The 26,099-nt window shown below is 40.5% G+C and overlaps 1 protein-coding gene across 1 annotated transcript in view; it reads right to left on the bottom strand.

Moving 5' to 3' along the window:
• Nucleotides 1–26,099, bottom strand: part of col25a1 (collagen type XXV alpha 1 chain) — a 100,292-nt gene that overhangs the window by 30,183 nt on the left and 44,010 nt on the right. Inside the window, exons 3-9 of the mRNA XM_058067133.2 lie at nucleotides 22,933–22,977; nucleotides 20,637–20,644; nucleotides 13,166–13,192; nucleotides 11,705–11,731; nucleotides 4,180–4,251; nucleotides 3,394–3,510; nucleotides 2,679–2,714 (exon numbers count right to left, since the gene is read on the bottom strand). Of these exons, the coding sequence (XP_057923116.2) occupies nucleotides 2,679–2,714; nucleotides 3,394–3,510; nucleotides 4,180–4,251; nucleotides 11,705–11,731; nucleotides 13,166–13,192; nucleotides 20,637–20,644; nucleotides 22,933–22,977 (332 nt within the window). The remainder of the gene's footprint in view (nucleotides 1–2,678; nucleotides 2,715–3,393; nucleotides 3,511–4,179; nucleotides 4,252–11,704; nucleotides 11,732–13,165; nucleotides 13,193–20,636; nucleotides 20,645–22,932; nucleotides 22,978–26,099) is intronic.

Raw genomic sequence — 26,099 nt, 5'->3', positions numbered from 1 at the left:
CCACTTTTTGTGTGTGTGTGTGTGTGTTATACATCGCAAGTGTAACACACATGACTTGGCTGGCAACATTCTAAAGAGCATGTAGAGATAGCTAGTGACCACTCATGTCACATCAAATGCAGTCACAGCCAACCTGTGTAGTTAAAAAAAATAATACATTAGGAGGTTACCTACAGCCGCAGCTGTTAATGCCAGTGTTTTCTGCCCTGGCACTAATTAGAGGCGCTACTAATTTTATGTTGTGAACCACCCGGCGACACTGCCGTTAAATGAATAGAGGTGTTAATTGGAGCATCTATGGCAAGTACTATCAAAGGTGCTGTCGCTAACTTTCATATATGCTGTTAGCATTATTTCCTGCCCTCTTCCTGCGCTGACATTGCTAGTAACACATGCAAACCAATTATGTTTATGCTAATTTTCGTCCCTTTGTATTGAGTTGTGGACTCCTATAGGGCAGCTACACATTATAAACCGCACAGAGAGCTTTCTAGATCTCCCAGAATCTGCACCTATTCAAAGTGTATTTCCTTAGATTTTCAAAATGGTCTGTTTTAATTTATTGCAGATATGCCCGTTCCACTGTGATTGGTCGCACCCAGCTTGAACAGCTTGTATCCGGGCACACCCATATAAGGAAATCTGTCTCACTGTGATGTCACAGGTAGCCGGTATTGGAAAATAATCACAGAAACCGAGCTTTCAGAGCCATCCCAAACTTTTTTGAGGGCACACCAACTGTGCAAACTGCATTATCTGAAACTTTGGCATCATTTAACACGAGAATACAACCTTGTGACTACATTTATAGGTCAGAAAAGTGGAAAAAGCATAATCGGTCCCATTTAAAAAAGTGTCATCTGAAGCAGAAGAGGGACAGCAACTTATTTACTTTTATTTATTTTTCAACTCTATTACCTATACTGTACATGTAATCACAAAGGTAAGAAAACAGCAGAAGCAGATATAAACCAAAAGAAACACTCTGAACATAAATCTAACCGTGACTACAGCCACTTACACTAAATGTATACACAGACTCTGCAGTGTTTGTAATCTCAAACCAATAAAACCTAATACAGCTGTGTGATTAGCTTTGGCTTTTGTAACACAAACACACGGCCGCAAGCGGCTACATCAGACCCATTCTCCTTTAAATTTCTTTTTATACGACTTTGTCTAAAATACTGTTTGTACTATGGCTTTGGCTAGAGATTAGGTGCTTACATGTGCCTAAACTGTCTCCTATTGTGCGGTAATCAAGATTGACTATTGCTAGACACCCGCTAGGTGGCTAATATTTTAGTCTTAGCAGTTCGCAGTCCACATTGGCAAGTTAAGACTACCAAATAGTCAGTAAAAAGTTATGTTCTGTTCCAATTTACGGCTGCATTCTTTTAGCCACTGAGTCTCCTATATAACTGCAATGAACATTGAAAAAACTGTGCATGGAAATCTGACTTAAAGTTTGCATACGGTAGATCCTCAATAATATGGCTTCACTATAAATGGCCAATGTAAAGTGTCTCAGGAATGCGGCATCCATATTTAATGACCCCCCATGCATGTCACGCACATTGGAAAGGCGGAGGCCCATAAAAACATCATATTTGGAGGACAGAGGTGGAAGAGGAATATGAGCAAACTACAACTAGAATTATTTGTTTGTGAACGTGTTTCGACATTTTTCCCAACTGATGATATTTTAGATTTCAGCTTAGCAAAATCTGTTTCATTTACGTAAATGTGGATGCAATGATTCAAAATGAAGTTCAAATCAGTAGGATAGTTTCAAAATATTTAACTCGATAATGACATTAACTCCATTAAAATATTATATTCTCATTATTTTATGAGGTTATGTCAAAGTGTAACAAAAGAAAACATCATCATTTGTGGAAAAGGAAAAAGTTTGTTTATGCACATGGTGCTGACACTCCAAGACAAATAAATGTTATTATTGATGACATATGCCAAAAAACAAATATTTTTTTATTTTATTATTTAACTGACAAACTGGTGTTTGTTATAATAAAAATTAATTGAACACATAATATTATCATGATTATAAAATAAAATGTTGAAACATTCAAGTGCTGTTTTATGTTTTTCATGTATCTTTTAGTCTGGATACCATTCACTCGTGCGTAATATGTTTATGAAAAAATGACATATGATATCCATCAGTGCCATGTCAAATAACAACGCTTTCCACAAATGTTTGAAGTCAATAATGGCGTGATGTTTTCATGCAATGATGGATAAATCTTTATTGGCTTCCATTGCATGTTTATTTCTACCATATGATTTCACTTTACTGATGCTTAAAATGTGCATTGTCTTTTTACCATGTCTCCAGAAGGTGCATACGCCAACTACAAAGGTGGTGTAATGGTGAGCATTCTCACGTCAACTTGTGTTTTTATAGGTACCATACTTTGTGTGGAAAAGGGCGTATGCAGCATTTCGGCTTCATTTTGTGTGCACATAAGCTTTATAAGTAAGGTCCCTGGACATTAGAGCTCTCCTGTCACAAAGAAGATCTTTGACTCATGTTTTTGCAGTAGGCCCTGACAAATAGCAAAGCGCTCCTGCCACAGAGAGGATTTTTGACAAGCACTGTCATATCATTTACGGACAGTTTTCTATGAGGCAATCAAACAAAAGTGTGTTCTTACCATAGGTCCTTTTTCTCCTGGCTGCCCTTGATCACCCTATGGGAAAAAGGATGTTATTGTTATAAAAACCTGATTTTATTTATTGCCACATGCTCTTCCTTCTAGTTGACCAACACTTTATTTTTGCCTCAGTGATCCATTTTGTTTCTTCAAAGCCAGGTGAGGAGGACAAGGATTTATTTTTGTGTAAGTGGTGGTGGTGGTGGTACACAAGGGGTGTAACCACTAACAACAAACTAACAACTAACCACTTACAACAAAAAAATACATCAACTGAAAGAGCCCACAACAATCATCATTGGAGCAAAGGAGACGGCACTTCATTTTTCTGCACCAGTACAATCAAGATCATGCAGGCAAGGAGAGAACATAAATGATGCCAAGTGACGGGACATGGAAAATGTTATGTTCGATATGAAACACAGCCAAGTGTATGTAAAGCTACACCGTCAGCTCTTCTAGTGGGAGAACAATCATGCTTGTCTAGCCTTCATTGAGAACCTTTGACTTGTGTATACAAGTTCTCTTGTTAGGAACAAAACTACATGGACCAAAGTATTGGGACACAACATACATGCACTTTGACATGAACGCTGTGCTCTTCATCTATTTTGACAAAAATATTGGGACACAACCTTCATGTTCACTTACTGATGGTGTCTCGAAACGTTTCCTGTGTTTTGACATGAATTATGTCATCTATATTAGTACTTACTGGTTGGCCTTGGATGCCCCTTGGCCCATCCTTGCCTGTGTCTCCTGGGGGCCCTCGTGGGCCAGGGGGACCCGGTGGCCCCGGAGGCCCAGGTGGTCCCGCTTGCCCCTGATCCCCCTATCGTGCAAAACAAAACATTTCAATATCAGTATGCCACAATCATGTTAAATCCATAAACAGACTGTAGTTGCACTACTGTTAAATACATATACTGACTTCTAAAGCAGATAAACAAGCAGGAAACATACTATAGCGCTATTCAACTGGCTGGATGACATCACAGTTAGTTAAATTCAAAGCTAGCGAGTGGCAAATGTTTTTTCAGCAGGTTCCTAAAAACAGCAGTCTTGTCATATAGAGCATCTTTGACAAGCATTTTCGCAGTTGGTGCTTAAAAACAGAAGAGCGCTCCTGTCATTTAGAGGATCTTTGACTTGCATTTTTGCAGGTTGTCAAAACTAGCAAAGCGATCCTGTTATAGAGAGGATCTTTGACTGTTGTCTTTGCAGTAGGTGCTCCTGTTATATGGAGGATCCTTGACTTGCGTTATTTCTGTAAAAAAGTGTTCCTGTCATATAGGAAATCTTTGACTATTTTTTTAGCAGTATGTCCTCGTTGTCTCATTGTTGTTGTAAATAAAATAACAGTGCTACTATCAAATACATAGGCGATCTTTGCCAGTTCAGTTGAATAGCGCTGCTGTACAATGAAGTCCCTTGAGCAACAAAAGATGCGTGCAAAGAGATGGAGCCTCAGTGCCAGCGCATTGCCACTAGCTACAGCTACCTTGATAAGACGGCGCTTTATGAGCTGCTGGTCAGCGGAAAGAAAGCCATGATTGATCTTAGGGAAGACCATCTGAGCAGGTGTGTGAGGTCGAAGGTCAGAGGTGAGAGAAGGTTGAAGAAGGACGAGGCCCCCCGCAGGAAGCAGAAGAAGCAGGAAAGTCGATGCAGGAAAAAAAAAAGATTTATTCAAAGAGATTTCTATTCAGGGATGCATGAGGAGCATCTTCATAGATAAATCAGAGAAATCCACACTTTTACAACCACACAGCATTGGAAGTCTTTCCTTATTTTTCGGCTGTAATTTTACATAATTTAAGTGTGTGGACTGAGTGGGAAGTTCTCATTCTGTGAAAATGCTGTCATCATCAACATCATCATCATCATCATCATTATCATTATCATCATCATCAATGTCCCTGCAGCAGAGTGGGAACCCCATGAGCAGCAGCTTCTACAAGTTGTCTTACAGTCCAGGAGGCAACATTAATGGATTTACGGATTTCATGGTGAAACTTTGGCATGAACTTGAAAAAAAAACACTTTGCCACATAGGTTCACCAGTATGGTATTTTTCTTGGAGGTTCCTCCCTTCTATGGACATAAACCAGACCACGTCTTCTGGTTCTCGTTCTGGAGGCCAGGCTGTAAAAAGGGCCACCAATATAGTTATATATGGCTTTCAATATAGTTTTAGTCGTAAGCGTGTGCCGCCGCTGAGGAGTCCCACTGTGCGGCGAGGTAACACGCCGCCACCGACAAACCTTGACGGTCAGGATCTGATTGCTGTGCAAAGCGGCTAGCGTGGGGAGACCAGGCAATCCCTACAGGACAAATATGGCACAGTGCACACCAGACCTTCAAACAGTTACAGCATTGAACAGGCATTTACACCAATACTTTTTTGGTATCTTTCTTTTGTTCGGAATTTTAAAATAATAAGAAAAGTGTCCCAGAGTTGACACCATGGTGCGGATGGAGCAAAACAGTACACTGAAAATATTTATTTTGTTTTTGACATTGCCAATCATCATGAAGACAAGGACTGGGAAAACTTAATTGTCAAGATGAAGATATGATAGATAGGGTTTCAGAGATTATGCATAGACTGGACACCTATATTTGTAATATTTAACATTTTGTGCCATTCAGTTTTTTTTCATGACTTTCAAGACAGGTTTTGGTTATGTTGAATTAATATAGGTCAGATTTTAATTTTTTTCATTTTGCCCCTTAAATTAGACAAAAAGATGTTCCATTGAAAACAAGTGAAAATGAGCCAACATTTATCATAACATAAACTAATATGATCCTGGAATAACTGGATTTCTACTTTCAATTATTAATTGTCTGATTGTCAAATCATGCTACAAACTTCCGCACACAATTTTACTGTTTTGCATTGTTGTGCAGTCCATTTGTCCCCTTAATGGCACAATCATGTTTCATTTGATGCTGCTATTCAATTAACTGCAGTGTCTCCCATAGTCACCGCGTTTCCAAATGCATGGTGGTTATAGGCAACCTCCGAATGTTGTTAAGGTGCCAGTAGCTGCTTTTAAAGCAGTAATTCTCAACTGGTGGGTCCCGACCGCCACCACAAGGTGCATGCCGTGTTTATAGGCCACTTGGTCAAGCTTGAGCGGGAGGAGAAGGACATCAGGGGTGGACTTAATCTACTGTAGATATCGACTGTACTGGAGAAGAGCACAGCATAAAGCAAAAGCTGACGTTGTGTTACATAGGAATTATGCTTACAATGCAGACGACCAGGTAAGGTATGAAGGTATTAAGGTATGTTTTATGCCCAATTTTATCTATTAGCCCAGACAAAGAGATTTTTGACTCTTGTTTCACTTCTCATTCAGCTCAATGTGCAAATGCTCTGATGGAACTCTCTAGATACAAGATGTACTGAAAACCTTCATACACAAAAAAAACATTGGTCATAATAGCTGGAGCTGTAGTCCACAAGACGGCAGTAGCTGTATTTCAATATTCGTGCAATATACTTGTTAATAAGTGACCAATCCCCACAATCACAGCACAGTACATGCCTTCCCCTAATGGTACTGAAAGGATGGAAGCTTTCCATCAAAGTCCGATTATTGCATTCATCATTTTCAAAACATTCAACATTTTGTCCCCACAATAAAACCCTTCCTCATTGTTTCTGCCATACGCTATAAACAGATGAGGGTGTTTGTTGACATAATTATCACACAACAGACTTTCAACTTTGAACACAGTGGTAAATTGTTCCAACATTAAAGGAAGTTCAAGCTTACAGCTTTTCCAAACATCCCCCCCCTCGAGCAAGTGTCTTGACAACAGACACGATCCACGAACAAAACATGGGCCGTTAGAGTTTAGAAGTGGACTTTAATCTGACTCCAGGCCTTTTTTTTTTTTTTAATAGAATTGTTTTTAACATGTTTTGTTCTATTAAAAGCTCATTGAGATTCACTCGCAAGAAGAAGAAATGTTCGGAACGGGGGAAATTGGGTTGCTTTATATTATAATAACCAGTGCATCTTAACAATTGCACATCAGCAATGGCATCTGTAAATCTGATGTTCACAGTGTCCTGGGCACAAATAAAGCCATTAGAAACACAGCACCTATAATAGATACTTGTGATTTAGCAGTTGCAAAAACAAACACTTCTGGCCCCACATTAAATACGGTACAACCTTGCATAGATTTTATGCAGTAGATTTCCTTTAAAAAATCCTTTAAATTTGGTAAAACAATAGCTTCAGCAAATTTACTCAAATAATGGCCTCTGTTTGAATATGTACGCCAATTAATAGTCACTCTAATACTGTAAATAAACACAGCACCTCAAATAAATGCCTCCTATTAGGTGTATTTTTATTTCCTAGACTATGAATTAGAATTTGGACTATAAAGTTAAAAATGCTGAACATATATATACCCTCGTGAAGATAAGCAGTAAAAAATGAATGAATGAATGAATGAATGAATGAATAATTTCACAAATACAGGCCTCACAGTTTAGAAACAATAGTTTCATAGCAGACCTCTGTTACTTTATGCAGTCGAGTAAATCAATGCATATTTGCATTATTTTAGTTTTGTGGCTTCATTTTATAAGCCTTTTGGGAGCAGCCATGTGATAAGCAACATTCTTTTTAGTCATTTGGTTTATTATTGTTTAAAATGGCATATAAGTCGATGCGTTGCTGTCAGTGTGGTGTTCTGTGAGCACGTCTGACCACAAAGAAGTTCCTCTGGTTTCCAGTTATTTTACTTTCATTCAAAGATGGCTTGCTCACTCACCCATACATTTCTAATCTGGCCAATCCAAACAAATCGTCTTTGGTGCCATCATTCTGGTTTTTGTAAAGAATGATTCAAAAAGCACGCTTCATTAGGAAGATGGCTGTTCAAGGGCAGGCCCTGCAGACGCAAACCATGGCTGGTATTGATGTGAAAATATTTCTCACGTTATTGACAACCTCAAACATCTTGAAGACAGGAAAAGGGAAACCTGGATTATGGTCAAGGCGAAGACACGATACATATGAGTTAAAGATGAGAGATGTTTTATGGGCTTTAGCTTTTTTTATGATTATATTTTTCCCACTCTAAGCATGCAGCAAAGTTACACTATTTTTACTGTTTTCTGCAAGGCTGCATATCACTGTTGATGTAGAGTTATGCAAATATATCAGGTTTTAAAAGGGTTGAATGCGTCCATTCACAAAAATGCATTCATCAATCCAATACGCCGCTTGTCGTCATTGGGGTCACGGGTAAGCTGGAACCTATCCCAGATGACTTCGCGATAAGCGGTGTATATAAAATACAGTATTTTTACTGCAGTTTGTGGGAATCTGGCATTAGTATGTCATTTAGGACAAATGAGTGAGGATATTTAAAAACTTCTGGCCCCAAAGGATTCAGTATGAGCCCAGAGTAATTGCGGTGAAAGAAATGGTTGACCAGGTGTGGCGTATCTGTACTCAAAGGGCAAAGGACAAACTACAAACAGATTGGCCTTGTCCATCCATCCATTTTCTATTACGCTTATCCTCACTAGGGTTAGAGGGGTATGCTGGACCCTATCCCAGCTGTTTTTGGGCGAGAGGCGATGTACACCTTAGACTGGTCGTAGATTTGCCTAGCTTTGCTGCAAAAAGGCAAAAAACAGGGCTTTTAGTTATTAGCCGATTGTCCTGCAGCGAGACGCGGTAAACAGCAAAGCAGATACAAGGACAATCAGCAACAGCCAGCACAGAGGGACGGCAGCCAGAAGGCACATCCTTTCAACCACACCAGAAACATGTCTGCATATGCGGCGTGGATTAGCAGCCATGTGCACAGATGGCTTCAATACATTTTCGGGGACTCCGATTTGACATGGATGTGATGCATTTTATCTCCACTAGAGCTCAATGACATATGTACTCAGACCCAGATTAGAAAGAAAACGACAAGATTCTTTGCATTCAGGTATTTTTCCAACTCGTGTAAATTGCCACCCAGGAGCCATGACAGCTGAAGCTTGTGCTTACTTGGAGAATGACCACACACCGTCCCATGGTGCACACTTCCAGTCACAGGCTGTTTGTTGACTGGACTATTCTTTACGAGTTGCTTGGTTAACCTTCTATGAGAGAACTTGGCCTTTTCCCTGTTTGTAACCAACAATTGGTCGACCCTGACATGTGGAAGGCAGGCACTGTGGACACTGAGTTAAAACAAAAACTCACACTCAAGGTCCAAAGGGCAAAAAATGTCCACTTCCCAACAGCTGCTGTAAAAATATTATACAGTAATCTCTCATTTATCGTGGTTAATTGGTTCCAAACTCAACTGGGGTTGGAGTAGGAGTCCTTATTTAAAATTCAAATATTTTTGTAGTTACACCTGTATAGTGACTTTTAAACATGTACAGTGTTCACTCTATCGTGGTTCACTTCTCACAGAGTCGCTGTTTTACTGAGTTTTTTTGGGCTTTTTAAATATTTTTATTACAGTGTAACACTGTTACAGGCTGAGCTGACACCAAGCAATCAGTATAAAATACTACAATTTCAGTGTCTTTTCGGCAATCATTGGTGCCTGCTGGGGTGCTGCAATGACGTCAGCCTCCTTCTGGGAATGGCACAAAATGTCTCTTGTATCTCTTAATATTTGACTTAATTCTTATGCCTGACCTAATTTGTGAATACAATTAATCTATGCAAATTAATCCATGCAAGTACAACTTTGAAATTTCGAATAACAAATAAACACCCAACTGAAACAAATGGCATTTCAAAGTCGCACTGGGCAGATTTCAAATTTTAAGCCTCTAAGTCCCAAATTGAAATGTTTTATGTTCTTGGTTTATGGTAAAGGTGGTAAAGGTAAAGGTAATGGTATGGTAAAGGTAGCTAAACTGCTAACATTAACTGACAACAAATACAACTAATGCATGTGTGTTATGTGGGCCGTGGTGTCGATGGATATTATCCAGCAAATTTGACCTATGTTCATTCAACACAGCCAAAATGGCTTGAAAATTACAAATAAATGAATGGCACAACATGATCTCTAAGGGTCTTAATTCAAAATGAACCAACATGCTTTCTGTTTATACATCTGTGCGATGAAGTACTTGCTCTACCTTGACTATTTGCATGAGGAAAAAGCAGTAGAAAATGAATGAATGAATGAATAAACACCAAACTCAAACAGATCAAAGCCCAAAGAAGTCAAGAAATTAACCAAGGGATCCCAGACTTCACAAAAAATCATCTGTTTTGCCATAAATTAGCAGTCTGTGCGTTGTGGGCTCCCAGATCAACTGAAGGTCAGGAAGCCCTTGTCTCGTTCCATCATTTTTCACTGCCAAAAACTTTCCTCCAGCTATATTTACCAACCCAAATCAATAAGCCACTCTGGGGAGGTAATATGATTTGGATTAGAGTCCCCCTGTCGTCCTTCATATGCCACTGGATGTTAGTTTCTTACCCAATTGGAGGACAGTGCGGCCGTTTAATGAATTTGTACGTGTGAGTGGACAGTTTATTTATTGATTCTGGAAGACAAATAGCGCTTGGCTGGTCCTCGTTACAAAGCCGTCAGCCCCCACTCTCTCGCCGAGAGCCGTGAATCATCTAACTGATAGAAACAGATGACTCCATTTCCGAGGTTAAAAGGGTACAAATTACAAGCGAAACCGTGAAATCCGAGCCTTAAAGACGGAGGCTGAGCTTCTGTATTGCTCCAGTCTTTCAAAATGGACTAAAGGGACAGCAATTACGTGTGAAGTCGAAAGGAGATCCAGTGAGTCTATGAAACACAAGATGCATGCCGTGTCACATTGAGAATGCAAATTCAATTTCATAGCGAAGGCCATTTGTATTGACAAGTGTGCCTGCAGAGACAAAGTTAATGGTGACGTTTAGGGTGGGAGCCAGTGAGGAACTGAGATCAAATCCGCTTCTGGTGACAAGACGGGGCACTGTGTATGCTTCTAAACTCCAGGAAGAACAATTAGGGGCATTTTGAGGACATGATGAGGAAGTGACAAATATGTGAGTTAATGCATTCCAGTGTAAACAAAACCTGGACCAGCAGAAAAATTCAAGCACTCACGCAGTCATCAGTCACAAGCGTGACTTTTGGAAAGATGGGAATGATTACAGCTCAGGATTTTCTTGGTACAATCCAAAAAAATAAGCTTGGATAGCAATAAACATTTACTATTGACTGAAAATAACAGCCATTATTGTACAGGGCATGGACAGGTTATTACTGGAATCCTCCTTTACTCCTCCATGATGCAATCACTGGTGGATTTGGTACTTGTTCGACACTTTCCTCCACCTTGAGGATGCCCCAGAGGTGCTTAATCGGGTTCAGATGTGGAGGAGACATACACCTTAAGCTTCCTCAGCGAGGCGCTTGTTGTCTTGGAGGTGTGTTTGGGCTCCTTGTCATGTTGGTAAACTGCCATGCAGCCCAGTTTCTGGTTTGCAATGTCAAAGTACATCTTGGAATTGGTTCCCTTAATGAACAGGAGCTCCTATAGTAGTGGTAGCACTTGTGCCATCACAGACAGAGACGCTACTACCACCTGGATTGACAGTAGACAAGACACTATTGTCTTGCAACTCGCTTGAGTTGGACTTCACCAAAGAAAGCTACTCACTTGTGTTGCCAGCTATTTAGACAATAATAATGTGACATTTTCAGTGGATAGTAAATATATACACGCTGTACACTGATATACTGTAAAGTATATACATTTCGGTAGTATTATCCCTTGAGAAAATATGTCATAAAATGCTTGCTGACATGTGAGGGGTGTACTCACGTTTGTCAGATACCATATTTTGCAAGTTTGAGACCCATTTCGTTGTCAAAATAAGCAGTTTTTGTTGTATTTGGCCAGATGTGCTACACACGATCCCAAGAATTCCATTCATCCCAAGCTTTTTTCCCCCACAATCCTGCCTAGAGAGACGTGTAAAGTCATCAGCTCATCATAAAAGAAGTAAGGCACATACCCGTGGTCCCTGGTCGCCTTGATCCCCCTGCAACACAGACACATTTTGTCACGTTGAGATACACTCAATGATGGTTACTGATGAGCCAAGACTAACAATAAAATGGCTGAGACAAGAACACGTTGGATGAAGTGGAGTAATGCAGTTAACCCGCAACTATGCCTGGCGATGGAGAGTGTTATGATAACACAGGGCATGTGAGACAAAGATGTGGGGAAAGGTTTTGGCTTTGGAGGAGTGTTGGTGTAAAAACCAGTTTGGTGTAACAGTGCATGGATTCAGGGATCTAATGATTGCATCTCCTCTGTAAAAAAAAAATACAGTGCAGCCCATCCTTTGGTGAGCTGGAGTTATGGCTTGTGATAGCGCCGTAGTGAGACGAGAGCTTTAAAGTCTTGGTTTTCCTGGTCACACTAACTATTTTATTCTCTTTATTTTAAATGCTTCTGCAAGTCACATTGGTTATTAAGGGAAAAAAAATATTTATCTTCACACACAACTCATGCAGTTGTCTTTCAGCATTTGCTGCTATTCAAGGGACGGAGTATTTAAAATTCATTGGCAAAGCCATAGTGGTGAAAATGTATGACTGAAAGCCAGCTGAAGCCCTTTAATGCTCCACTAAGCATTCCTCTGCCAAACAGCAGTAAAGCCAGCGACATTAACCACATTATGTGCAGGACTTTTTTTTTGGTGGGGGGGATAATATGTGACAAATGTTTGGCTTGGAAAGAAGGCTAAATAAATAAAACTAAGGACAGGACAGTTTACGTATTAGTGTTATGTGTTAAAGCACTCATTTAAGCAAGGGATGATTACTTGAAGATTAAAACAGTTTAAGCAAGAAAACAAAGAAAAAAATCTGTTGCATTTTTTCGCTAACTTCTCGCGGTTAGCAATGATTCGTGAAACAGAAGCACAAAGACGCACTGCCAGATTCGGCTGTTCGCTGAGCATCCGCTATGGAAATAAGCGGCTTGATATTCATGCCTGTCCTGTGAACCTCTTGATCTGCACAAATGAAAAACAACTGTGTTGCACGGCCTCCCACCCAAGACGTGTGCAGGCAGCGGGGCCTTTTTTTCCCTGTAAAATCTGTCTCTAATGAAGCGTACGGTTCCAGAAAAAGTCCCATCCAAAACTGACACTTTGCTTGGTTGACAGTGGCTAGTGAGGAGAAACGCACTGCCTTACAAGGTGTTAAAGTGGCGCCTTTGTGTAACGGTACGCCATCATCACGGTTCACTAAATACGGTGGTTTGCATGCCACATTTTGGTTCATTTTAGGTATAGTAAGGGAACGCATTAAAAAACCGTGAAAGTGGCTACCGGGAAAACCTGATTACGAATCCATGCACGTTACACCCCTTGTGTTTATTACATATAGTAATTCTCGAAATAATCTTCACACTTTTGTCCTAATTACCAATGAAGTTGAAGATCAATAAATCAAATACTTGCCTTTTCACCCTTTGGGCCTGGAGGACCCTGTGGAAAGGAAACAAAAACACTAGTTTAACAATAAATGACAAGGATTGCAATAAATAACACAAAGCAAGTAAAAGCAAACAGTAGCTTAATGACAATATGCAAGCTATACATTTGAAACAGTGAGTTTGTGTTCTTGTTGGAAACTTTTGGTTGGTTGGATTACCCTAGCTAGCTCAACTTGCTCTTTTTTAGCCAGTTGGTGTCTTAAAGGGACAGTACACTCAGCAAATGATACAAAGAAGAGGACTTGGACAAACGAATAAGCAATAAAAAGAGGATTATCATTCACAAGAATAAAAAACATTAAAAAAAAAAAAAGGAATGACAAAATGTGCAGACTAAACATTTTTAACAGTGGGTTAGTGTTCTTGCTGGCAACCGGCTTGTTTGATAAGAATCTTAGCGCAGTAGCTAGCCAGCTTTGTAGTGTCTCAAAGAAAGAGTACGTTCTGTGCAAACTACACAAACAAGAGGATTTGGAACATAAATATAATCCAAAATAACATTATCGCAATAAATAATGAGGGTCATAATGAGCAACATTAGTAAACACTAAAAGTAATGACAAAATACGCAAGCTAAACATTTTAAACAGTGAATTTGGATTTTAGCATTTTAGCTAGCTATTATAGTACATTTTGGGGGAGACAATAGACTCTCTAAAAACTATATAAAACATTTTATTTTCATTACGAAAGACATTTGCTCTGAGGTTTTGGCAACTCTTCTATTGGATGAGTGCAACAAGCTGACTAATTGACCACCCACTTAAACACAAGGACGAAGACAAGATTAAAGGGGACTTATTATTTGACCTCCATGGAACCAGCATTGCTTCTGACAATGTGTGTCCGACAATGAGTGGTTCTCCTTGGGCGGGCGAGGGTGGAGACAAGCCCACCCGCCTGGCTTCTCCTGAGCTACCACTCTGAGTTCATACACGGTAAGTCGGGGCTCTCCAGCCAGTAGCTCCTAAAAATTAGCTCTCCAAAGACTTTATTCAGTTATTATAACTACGATACCCACTATATTAGAAAGTGGGTTCGTTCAAAGTGTGATAGTGGGTGTGTGATCAATCACAAAGGAGTGGGTGTGCGGGCTGTTGGTGGAAAAAATTTAAACAGTCCATTTTGGTGGGAATCACAAATCCAAGGAAATACAGCAGGAATAGGTGCAGATTCTGGAATATCTAGAAAGCTTTCTGTGAGGGTTATTGTGTGGAGCTACTCTATAGGAGTCCACAACTGGGCTGAAAAATGAGTATAATAGGTCCCCTTTAATGCACCCACCATATACGTCTATAACTGAGGTATGCAACTTCACTTTGTGTCACCATATTGTGCACAGAATGCAAGCAGATATTTTTTGTCCAGTTGTAGATTGTATTTATATAGGTTGTATTTTGCTGATTGGATCCTTTTTGTTGGTAAAAGAGTGAACCTGACCCACCACCACCATCATCCCCTATGAATTGAAAAGCAGCCCACACAATAGTGAATGCAGCTTGAAGGTCTGCTACTGTTTTCTTCACCACATTCAGTGTAGAAACACTTGCAAACATAATACTGTGCCATTATGAAAGCGCTGCAATCAAACATGTGTGTTCAATAGGAAATTGCACAGTTTGTACAATGGGAATTTATTGACGCGCTGCAAATGACCGCCACTTCAGTTTTTCATGCATTGGGGACGGGACTGGGAAGATTAACAATCGACAGAGTGTGTGGTAAGAAAGGTTGCTACTTTAGGTGCCTCAACAAAAAAAAACTGAGTGGTGTGCTGTTTTTTTTAAGGTGCTACAGCAAAATCACAGGTCAACAATTTTATGTCACATGGGGGTCGTCCCCCCTTATTGTGGTTGACTGGTGCCAGACTCGACTGCTGTAAGTTAAATTCCATGACTTAGGAAGCATTGCTTTTTAAATCAAAGATCCTCTATACGTAAGGAGAACTATGCGTTTTAAGTACTTGCTGCAAAAATGCAAATCAAACAACCACTATTGAATGTATGGATAACTCTGGAAAAAAAAAAGGTAATCCATTACTATCGAGCAAACGTTCCATAACTATTCCAATTCAAATGAGCATCATTTGCTTTCGCTGTGACTTTAATTAACCTGCACCAGGAACAAGAAATGGCACATTGATGCTCAAGGCATACATCTTCTGCTGCAACAATCTGGGAAATGGAAATGGAAGGATGATTTGGAACAGAGCATCTTCCTGTCTCTTTGTCATGTGACTTTTATGGTGGGATGCTCCTGATTATGCTTCTTTTCCTATCCAGATACAAATCTAGCTTCTCGTCTCTCTCGATTGCAGCCAAACCGTGACCACTGTCTCCTGTCATGGACCGAGCAAGCTGTTGATGTACAAAAATTAAAAAAAAACTATACCACCTTTTAAAAAAATGAAAACCTTAAAAAGAAGGAAAATGTGAAAGGCCAAAACCACATGGAGAGAATCCCTGTTGAAAGCAGGACAATGTGACGGCCTTCACTTTATATTACTGCCTGGGACTAAATGATGCCTAATGAAACCATCCTGGCACACATGACTCAAAGAAATATTTTTATGCGGTGCCTGTGTGTTTACCTTTTATTCATATTAACAAGCTGCTTTTACTCTGATTTTGTGTGCTTTGGTCTTCGGCCACTGCTGTTTAAAGTGCCATTAGCTGGTCTGGATAGTAAACATTAATATGGGGACTATTTGGAAAATAATCTCAATCACAGACTATTTTATACCAAAACAGAGCTACAACTAGATTGGATTTACTATGTTTGTAATGGAAACTGTCAAAAGGTAGACACAAAATAATAGCATATGTAAAAACTAAATTAAATACTAAGTTTATTTCCTGGTCAATTCATTTTTAGTTATTTAATGACACTTTTATTAATTTAAATTAATTTTTCAACCTGACTCTATAAATACCAAAGACATATGACATTTTTTTTGAAAGAAGTGATGATGCGACACCATAGTAGAAGGGATCATGTTTGGTGGCTATTATTAATGATTGAAAAATCATTACAACTCTGAAGGAAACATTTCAATAAAAATACTCTTCTTTTTACACTTTTGTGAGGTTTAATGGTGCAAAAACGTGAGACACAGGGGACAGCCCATCATACTTATTAACAGTTATTACACTTATTTAGAGATTGTGACAGCTCAAAATGTATAAATGCTCTTTGAAAATTGCCTTTAGTGCTCATAAAGGTTCTTAACAGGAACTGGAACTAATTATTTTTTCATTTTCACTCTTGGATTGTATGAATTATTTAATTCTAATACATTCTTTTATTTATATTTATTTTCTTATTATTTATCTTTATTTCCACAAATGGATAATAATGCTCCAGCTGAGCTGTAGTTAAAGACAAAAGCAAAATCATTCTTTTTGGATCAGTCAAAAACCCGACCCGGTTGGACCTGCTTTGTAGTCCCTGTCATCACAGTGACCCGGTGAGCGTGTCCAGGTCCAGAAAGCCCATCCATCACATCAGAGCTTGCCTCCTTATTGGAGGAAGCGAGCCAGCAAAGCGACCTGCCAGCATTTTAGGAGTTCACATGGATCCAATCAGCTTACTGTGGAGCGCTGGCATCCCTGACGATGACTACTAGCACTTTTTTATAACGCCTGCGTGGTCTTTGCAGCTACACAACATTAATAAGCATGTGTGTGCGCAGGAAGCGAAACAAAGCGGTCCTCAAGGCGGCGGGTGTTGACAGCAAATGAGCACCCGGAGAAGGGGAGGGCCCTGCAGGCCAGGAGTTCTTCTTCAGGTTTTGATCAACTAAACATCTCAGAACTCTTTGGGGGCAACATAGGTAATAACTACTGACAGCAGCAGGAGATATACTGTATGTCAAAACTCGTATGGAATTATGCTTCATGACATGTCAACACCACGGTGAGGGATATAACATATTCTATGAAGGTAATTACTCCCTGATGCTAAAGGTGCCCTTCCCTGTCATATTTGCAATCATAAAAGCACATGGTTAATGTTAGGAGTTGATGGAGACGTGACTGAAGGCAGGAGAGGACATGGGAAGCACCTTGTGGTTGGAAAAGCGGAGGGAGGAAGCAACTCGCGGCCGCCAAACATGTGGACGTCACCTTACTCATCTTAAGCGTAATTCCTCCAGCCACTAGAGGGCACTGTTAATAGTCTGAAAAGGCACCGGTACTATACGATACTAGTTTATGGAACATTAGTCCGCTGTGGGGATGCCGTAATCAGGAAAAAGCCAAAAGAAGAAGTCAATTATCCTCAATATTATTATTATTATATTAGATTATAATATTATTATATATAATATTATTATTATTTTGCCTCATCAATATATTACATCCAAATGTGAACAGACATTATTTTGAGGGAAGAGCTGCTGCCTTTACCGTATCGGAAATGAAGTCTTAGACAGTATTGGTATAGCGGATGTTGGTATGAAAGCCAATGTCAAGCCAATATCATCTCCAGATAAAAGGGCTCTGCTGTTTTTCAGAATCTTCCACAAAAATGCACCCTTGTTTTTGAACTGCACTCGTGGTCTGCCAGTTGAATAGTCCTGCCACTACTTGTATATTTGTTATACATGACTTTTACAACTTCCCAAAATGTTTCACATTCACTCCAAGATCAGACTTTTCCACACAATGGCAGCGCCTGTTTCCAATCTTCATGCAGCTACTGGTTATCTCCCATGGAGTCTTTTCAGCCTCATCTCCACCTTCTCCTCTACCTCTTGGCAAGCAAAGTCCATGCACAAATTTCCCAGAGTGTCAAACTACTAGTGCAAATTTACAACCTTGGGATGATTTTAGAACAACAAAAAAAAAACAACAACCCATCTGGATGTAGCAAAGTGTAAAAGTGGCGGTTGGTGGAACAACTTTGCATATAAAAAGCTGCTGTGGGCATCATTAGTGGAGAAACTGCTCCATCTTGGACTACTACAAGCTTATGCAGTTAAAAAAAAAAGAAACAAAGGCAATTTATACACCTCCATCTGTTACTAGTGCACAGGAAGACATTTTTTTTAACAATTGTAGGACACGCATGCAAGCAATCACAGCAGAATAGGCACAGGCGTACAACCACAAGCGGCTGGTGCTGCTCGGCGGACGTGGAGGTTAGGCGGGGATAAGGAAACCACACTGAAAAAGACACTTGGAAGGAAAGGCATCTGGTTCTCATATCCACAGTGTGTAACAATTAGCCCCTATGAAATAGCTACACTGTAATGTGTGTGTTGGAACTTTCTAATGAGATTTGTCGTCTTTCATATGCAAACACGGGAGTCATTCCACATTTGACGGGCGGAGACCTTTGAATAACTAGGAGAGCGTGGCCTAAGAGCTGCAGAATTATTACGCGGCTTTTTTTCCTCAAGCAAAATGGGCCAAAAGGTCTGCACTTTTGGAATTGATCAAATACTGGCAAATACTAATAATTGTCCAATAATTGTGCACACAAATAGTTGTCCAATAACTGTGGACATGAATAGTTGCCAAGCAACTGTACAAACTATACTTTGCCCGATAAACATGCATACTGGCATAAGGCTGGACCCCAATTCAAACCCCTTTACCCCTAGGTTTAGCTAAGGGGTATTCACCCTTTGAAACCGAATGGTCAGCACATCACATTATCATTGATCCATTCATTCATTTTCTACTGCTTATCCTCACAAGGGTCGCGGGCATGCTGGAGCCTATCCCAGCTGTTTTCGGGCGAGAGGCAGGGTACACCCTGGACTGGTCACCAGCCAATCACTGGGCACGTATAGACAAACAACCATTCACACTCACATATGGACAATTTGCAGTCACCAATTAACCTAGCATGTTTTTGGAATGTGGGAGGAACCCATGCAAGCACTTGATTTATTTAACTTTTGGAATCTAACCTTTTCCCATCACTATTACTGTACTACTATTACTATTATTGCATTTACAATGAGTTAATAGTTGAATTGTTTTCTGACTTTATAAATGATGTTACATTGCTGTTATTTATTGTTTGTTTGTTATCGTTTGTTGTATTTCAATACATATCACAATATGCACCTTACTATGGAAAAAAAATATATTATGAACAATTTCATTCTCACCTGCTTCTGTCAAAGCCAGCCAGCAGTGAAGAGTGATGATGTAATGAGAATCAAGTGGTGTCCCATTTCCTAGTGGCCTCTTCCCCTTGACCCTAGGTTTTAATGGCTAGGCGAAGGCTTAAGACGAAGAGGAAGGGCCAAGGGGTAGAATTGGGGATTCAGGCCAAGAGTTGCCTGGTAATTGTGCACAAAAATTTATCTTTTTATCTAACAGTTTACTAATAATAGTGCATACCAATAATTGCCCAACACTTGTTGCTCAATAGCTTAAGCAAATTTCCTCACTGAGGGACGAATAATGGCATATCTTAATCTTAATCTTAAGTGCGCACACTACCAGTTGCCCAATGTGTATAATAGTTGCCAAATTACGACGCTCACTAATTATTGCCCGATAACTGCATTAATTGTTGCCCAGTAATTATGCACACTAAATAATGTGCACACTTATAGTTCCCCAATAACTGTGTACACAGTGTTGTATAACACACACTCCTTTATAATAATATGAGATACAGTTGTTCCATTGGAGGCCATTGATGTGTGCAGGTGTCCCATGTTAGTAAGTTAGCAGCAGACGCCACAGCCCAAAGCGCACAAACACACGGAAATCCACCAGTAAAACTGGAAAAGCCGTCATGGACTAAGACCATTAAGTTGGCCCGAGGCCAGTTTGTGAGTGAGCTCATCGTCTGATTTTATTTGTCAGATACAGAACCCCCCCAAATCCCCCACCCTACCACTTCTCCAACAGCCGAGAGGGTCTGAGAGGCGAGACCACCTGGGCTTACTTACTTCCCAGGACCCCGGCAGCGAGCGTCTGAGGATTAACTTACGACTTTTACAGCTAAGTCAGCACACGTCAATGATAGCCATTCAATCACACTCGCCTCTGAAGCATAAATAATGCAAAGTACTCTCTCACTCACACACACACACACACACACACACACACACACACACACTCACAGTTCTCCCCTTCAAGCTATGCTGCACTATCATAAGCTCTGCAGCATTTATATTATATTATATTATATTACATTTATGGATTTGTCTTCATCTTCAAGTAAAGTTTTCCATCTGTTCCCTAACCGTGAAGTATGTATGATGAGGTGAGATAATAGCTGCATTCTGGCACCAAATTTGTTAGAATAAAACCTTTTTTGTTGCCGCTTTAACGCATTTAAGGTGGTCTGCACTCATTCTAGGATGGAGGTCTTCTAAGATCTTCCACACCAAACTTATTCAAGCATGCCTTTATTTTTTTTTTTTACCTTCTTGTGTCGTTGAAGTAGAAGGGAGGAATGATACTTACAGGAGGTCCTGCAAAAGACACAAAGGAGACAAAATTCATTAAACAGTGTTAATACAGACCAAGCATATTGGACTAAATTGTTCTGTGCAACACGTTTTTAGAAATGAAGAACCCAAAGGGCCTCACTTTGACGGGAACACTGCTGTTTTTAGGAATTTACAGCAAAAACACTAGTCAAAGATTCTCCACCTCAATGGTTCTCAACTGGTCACAAATGGTGACCCAAATTAAGTTTATCAACTTAAACTTCCCAAATATCTGATATTTTAAAAGGAACAGAGCGCTATTTCTGTATCGCTCACTCTTCTCCAGCAGGTATCTACAGCTGTGTGTCGGGTGGATGGCAAGTTAAAGTCTCCACTCTATGTCCTTACTCTCCAACTTAAGCTTGACAGTTGCTCAAATATCACGGCAGTGTAGTAAGCGAATAGCGTGGACAAGAATGTGAGGTGCATTCACAGACAATGGGTTATTAAATGATTTGTTTATATTTTGATACTGATCAACTAATAGTGACTATCATTTAAGCCAGTGGTTCCCAAACTATGTTTTGCAGTGTCCCCGTTTCGGAGATGAAAATATCTTCAGACAAGAGCCCTACCCGCCCCCCCTAACACCGGGTCCCCCCTAAAAACGTCTGATTTAAGCTAAAAACATTCACTGTGCGTTCACTGACTCTGTTTAGTCGACACATTAGGAGCATAATGGAGATCGAAAAATCTTGGTTTCAGTGGCCACCCGGACTGGCAAAGACATTTGTAGCCGTCTCCACTTTTATAACTACAAGAGGACTGTGCGGTAGTTAAAAAGCACCCCCTCCCAGACACACACACTCCGTCCCCTGTGTTTTTTTGTGAGGTGACACACGTCTTTTTCCCCTTAATTAGCGCACCTCAAACGAGTGCGCAATGCCTCTGAGCCTTGCAAATCGCTGCAAGTTATCGGGCTTGAAGGCCACTTGCTTTTTAAAAAAAGATTTTAAAATTCCCACGTCCTTGAAATGTTCTTGTTCACAGCCAAGAAAAGAGTGCGAGCTGTACTTTGTTCTATGGATCATTGGGTTTCAGTGCACCACTTAGCTTTTTAATAAACCTGCACCACACTGTGTGCTTTTTTCACATTTGCAATAATGGCATACAAATGTCTATTAAACGAAAGGACAGAGTAGCCTGTGTGTCAAGTTTATTCCACATATTTGAAATGTGTGTGCTGGTAATTACTGCAATGTGACGAAGGATCACTTTGGGCGGAAAGCTATGAACAAACAGCTCTTGTAAGTCACATTAAACTGCTCAAAACAGCCAATTTGACTCAGACATCGAGAATATTGGAGGAAACTAGTACTTTCCATTTCCTAGATACTTAAAAACTGTCATGTTACCCACAAAACATCACTGTTAATATGTTGTTGTCATGTCGCATTACCACAGTGCATGTATGCAGCAGTGGAACAATGCAATATATTTACACTGAGTAACTTTCTATAGGATGACAGAATTGCACTTGTTTCTGTCACGTCATTGCTTCTGGGCAGAATTCAGCAATAAAAGTCAATGGAACAGTGAATTAAGTGAAGGAGCTATAATATCGTGTTTTTTGTCATTTAACACAAAGAGGTTAAAAGAAAAAAACAGAAATAGTGCTTCAAGTAAGCCTTATTAATAAAGCTCTCCAGACATGAATGGTTGCCATTGTTTGCCAAATGCAGCAAGCGAATGAAAGGAAATGAAATGTTGCACAACGTCGCAATTGAAAAGACGCTGGCATGCAGGATGTTTACGGAGAGTCCGTAAACAAAGGCTGGCAAGCTGTTGTCTGGTTGGCACTGGGAGTCCTGCTTCTGTAACTGCATTATAACACCTCTTGTTACCCTCTCCTGTGGTGAAAAAAATGCACTAAGGTACCTAAAAATTGAGCTAGTTCATTGAACAGATTATTCATAATCCGTTCCAAAAAATTTGGGAACAGTACACTCCAAAGTTGCACTGAAACATCAGCTTTTGAACCGCCATTATCATCATCCGATGAGGGACCGACAGCTAATGCTAGTCTAAGTCTGTTGGGTTTTTAAAGGGTGAAAAGTGAGCGTTCCTATGGCAACCGAAACGGAGCAGTCCAACCACTAATTACACATCACATAAACCTCACCGGCCTCCGAAGATATACAGTCAACTTTGACATTATTGTAAATACAACTCTGATGTCCTCCTGAATCATTCTTTTAATAAGATGACATCGGAAGAAGCCAACAGTGGCCACGCATGCACACACACACACACACACACACTTCACATACCAGGGTCTCCATTGCGGCCACGCCTTCCTCTCTTCCCTGGAGGTCCTGCAAAAGAGCGGAGAAAGCACACGTTTTAATGACTGATTAGATTTTGTACTTTTTTTCCAAGTCTCAGAAGAAATAAGAAGAATAGCATCTTCAAAATCAAAGATTGGCAGCCATTTCAGTTTCCATGGGAAACCCCAACGCCACTAGTTAACTAGACACGTCATTGCAGCAGGTCCTTGGAAACCGTAGCACACTCCTGTCAAATAGAGGATCTTTGCAGTAGGTCCCAAAATGCAGTAAAGCACTCCTATACACGAGTCATACTTGCAGTAGGAGCTACTGTCATATAGACAATCTTTGACTGGCATTTTTGCAAAGCCATTCTTGGATTTCATGGATCCATCATGAAATCAATGTCTTGCACGTGTTCCATGCTTGCTTCTGGAATGTAGGAATGCTGTCATATCTTGCCCACAAGCCTCGGATCTACTTCTGGGTGCCTGATTGTCACATGACATCTCTAAAGCTGTTTCCATTGGTCCTGGTCAGATTATTCTTTCATTTGGAAGTGATACACTGAATTTTTCAGTCCCTAATCAGAAATGGTGTGAATAAAATGGTGGCTTTAGTCTGGCTGAGGTTTGCTCACCATGGCGTCGTACCAGAGGTGTCAGCTGTCTCTTCAAAGACCGGTCTTTAAAAACACTTCATAACAAAGCAGGATTTGATGAGAACGCCACCGAAGTGGTGTCCGCTCGTGGTTAAACCGCCGAGGACCCCTCTTGTTGGCAGCATTTCACATTGTCCAGAAAGACGGCCAAAAGGAGAAGAGCTGGAAGCCAAAAAGGCTGGGATCAAAGCGAGTGTTGTTGTAAAGAAGGAGAAGCAACATAAGCTTGCTTTTTGCGTCCCGGTCAGTAAGACGTCTCAGAGGGACATAGATCAGCCTGACTCTCTGTTGCTGATGTGATAAAATGCTGGAGGAGAAACGAGCGAGGCCCAGATTAAGTCCAGTCACCCCGATTGATGCTGTCTTCCAGAAGAAAGTGAAGAAAGTCACTGCTGGAAAATGTGCTTCAATAGCACTTTTTTTAATGTGGCGGGAAATTTAGGAGAAAAATACCTTACTCAGGTTGCAGCATGCTGGAGCCTATCCCAGTTGTCTTTGAGTGAGAGGCGGTGGATACCCTGGACTGGTTGCCATTCAAACGCAAGGCACACATAGACAAAGTTCAAGTATGTCAGTATGTCTCGTTCATGAGCGAGGGTAGGTGGAGGCGTGAGGTTCATAGGCGGATCAGCGCAGTTGCAGTAATGCGGAATCGGACCGTCGCGGGAAACTGAGCTTCAATTTATGGTCATGAGCTTTGGGTCATGACTGAAAGAACAAGATCGCCGATACAAGCGGTTGAAATTAGTTTCATCTCGTCTGGATGTCTCCCGGAGGTGTTCCGGGTATGCAAAGCCGGCAGAAGGCTCCGGGGCAGACCGAGGACACGCTGGAGGGGATTATGTCTCACAGCTGGGAACGCCTTGGTGTCCTCCCTTAGGAGCCGGAGAAAGTGGCTGGGGACCGGGAAGTCTGGGCTTCACTCTTGAGACTTCTGACCCCGCAACCCGGATTCGGATAAGCGTAGGAGAATGGAATAGCCATGCATGCATTAACACTCTGATGCAGAGCCATTAGCGTGTCTTCACCTTGTGTGACGGCTGCATCCCTCTGCTGTTTGCTGTAATTGGATATTTTATGTGCTGCACATTTCTTTTTTTCTTCTCGTTGCATTGACTTCCATTCTGCTATACCAAGCTGACAGGTCCATTAGCATTGCGTGTGCCGTAAAGTGCACCCTCGGGTTCTTGTGTCATTCTTCTGAGCACAAATGCTCAAATTTCAATTTGGAAAGTGACACAATCTGAAAATGACTTTGAATTAAAACACACACACACACACACACACACACAAACAAACAAACAGCATTTTCGTGGTGGAGGTCATTTTGGTAGAAATGCTCCAGGAGTGAAAACCATCTCGTACAAATACAAGCCACACAGCGTATAAAAGTCAGCAAAGCGTGTAATTGTCTTATTTCTCCAGCAGGCTGCTCGGGAAAATGGTAAATCAGAAAAACATCCAAAAGATAAACAAAATTCTGTGAAGTGAAGTGGAGCGACATAAATAAATATTCAGTTCAGATTCTGGGATTGACAAAACATTTTTGCAGCGAATTCCCAATAACAGCATATACCATGACCCTTATAGCAGGGGTGTCCAAAGTTTTTCCACCTAGAACCGCAAACTGAAAAACCAAAGTGTGCGAGTGGACCATTTCTATTTTCTATATAGAATTTTTTCATTTTGTTAAAAGGCTACCCACCACATTATGGATGCATTTTAAAGACAGACCTCTGTGTTATTACCAGTAAGTATCGATATTTCAACATTTTCCAGAAAGGGTGGCTTACCAAAAAAAAAAAAGAAAAAGCAACACAACTGGAAACACTAAGAAGTTATATTTTTTTAAAGAAAAAACAGCAAGCTTTTTAAACATTGCAATAATAATTATAATAATATTTATATTAAAGGTACAGTGAAGTGAACCCATTATTCATTCACTCCTCAGTCACACGCTGTTGATGGTAATCTACATCTGTAAGCACAGCTGCCCGGGGGTAGACTGATATATGGAAATATGGCTGCCAGTTCCTGCCCCGGCTTCTCTGGCCACCACTAAACATTCATCAGCATCCATACAGCAGTGGAGGCAAGATGGGTGAATGTCATGTCCTGGGATTGGACACACAGGGATGGGCTGTAGGGTTTCTGGATGACCTGTTCTACTTCTTGAGCCCCATTACTGCTGTTTTTATTAGTTTTGTTGTTGAATTACATTACATGGCAACGGGCTACCAATGGCCCCCGGGCTGCAGTTTGGACACCACTGCCATAGGGCATTCCAAAGTAGAGGCAGCCACTCTTACTATGATATCTAAAAGATCCTCAATGTCACATTTAAAAACGTCCCATACACACACCGTAATCATCATCTCTTAGTTCCTGAAGGTGTCCCAACACTTTTGTCCACATCCTCTTGGCTCGACATAATCGAAGATTATTTAGAACCACTCTGTATGAGTGTATTCCAAGATAAAACAATCAGAAGCTCATTGTCACTGGCAAG

This window comes from Doryrhamphus excisus, linkage group LG2 (assembly GCF_037039965.1).
Source record: "Doryrhamphus excisus strain RoL-2023G ecotype Guam linkage group LG2, RoL_Dexc_Guam_v1.1, whole genome shotgun sequence".
Taxonomy (NCBI): Eukaryota; Metazoa; Chordata; class Actinopteri; order Syngnathiformes; family Syngnathidae; genus Doryrhamphus; species Doryrhamphus excisus.
This window is presented reverse-complemented; position numbering and strand designations above follow the sequence as displayed.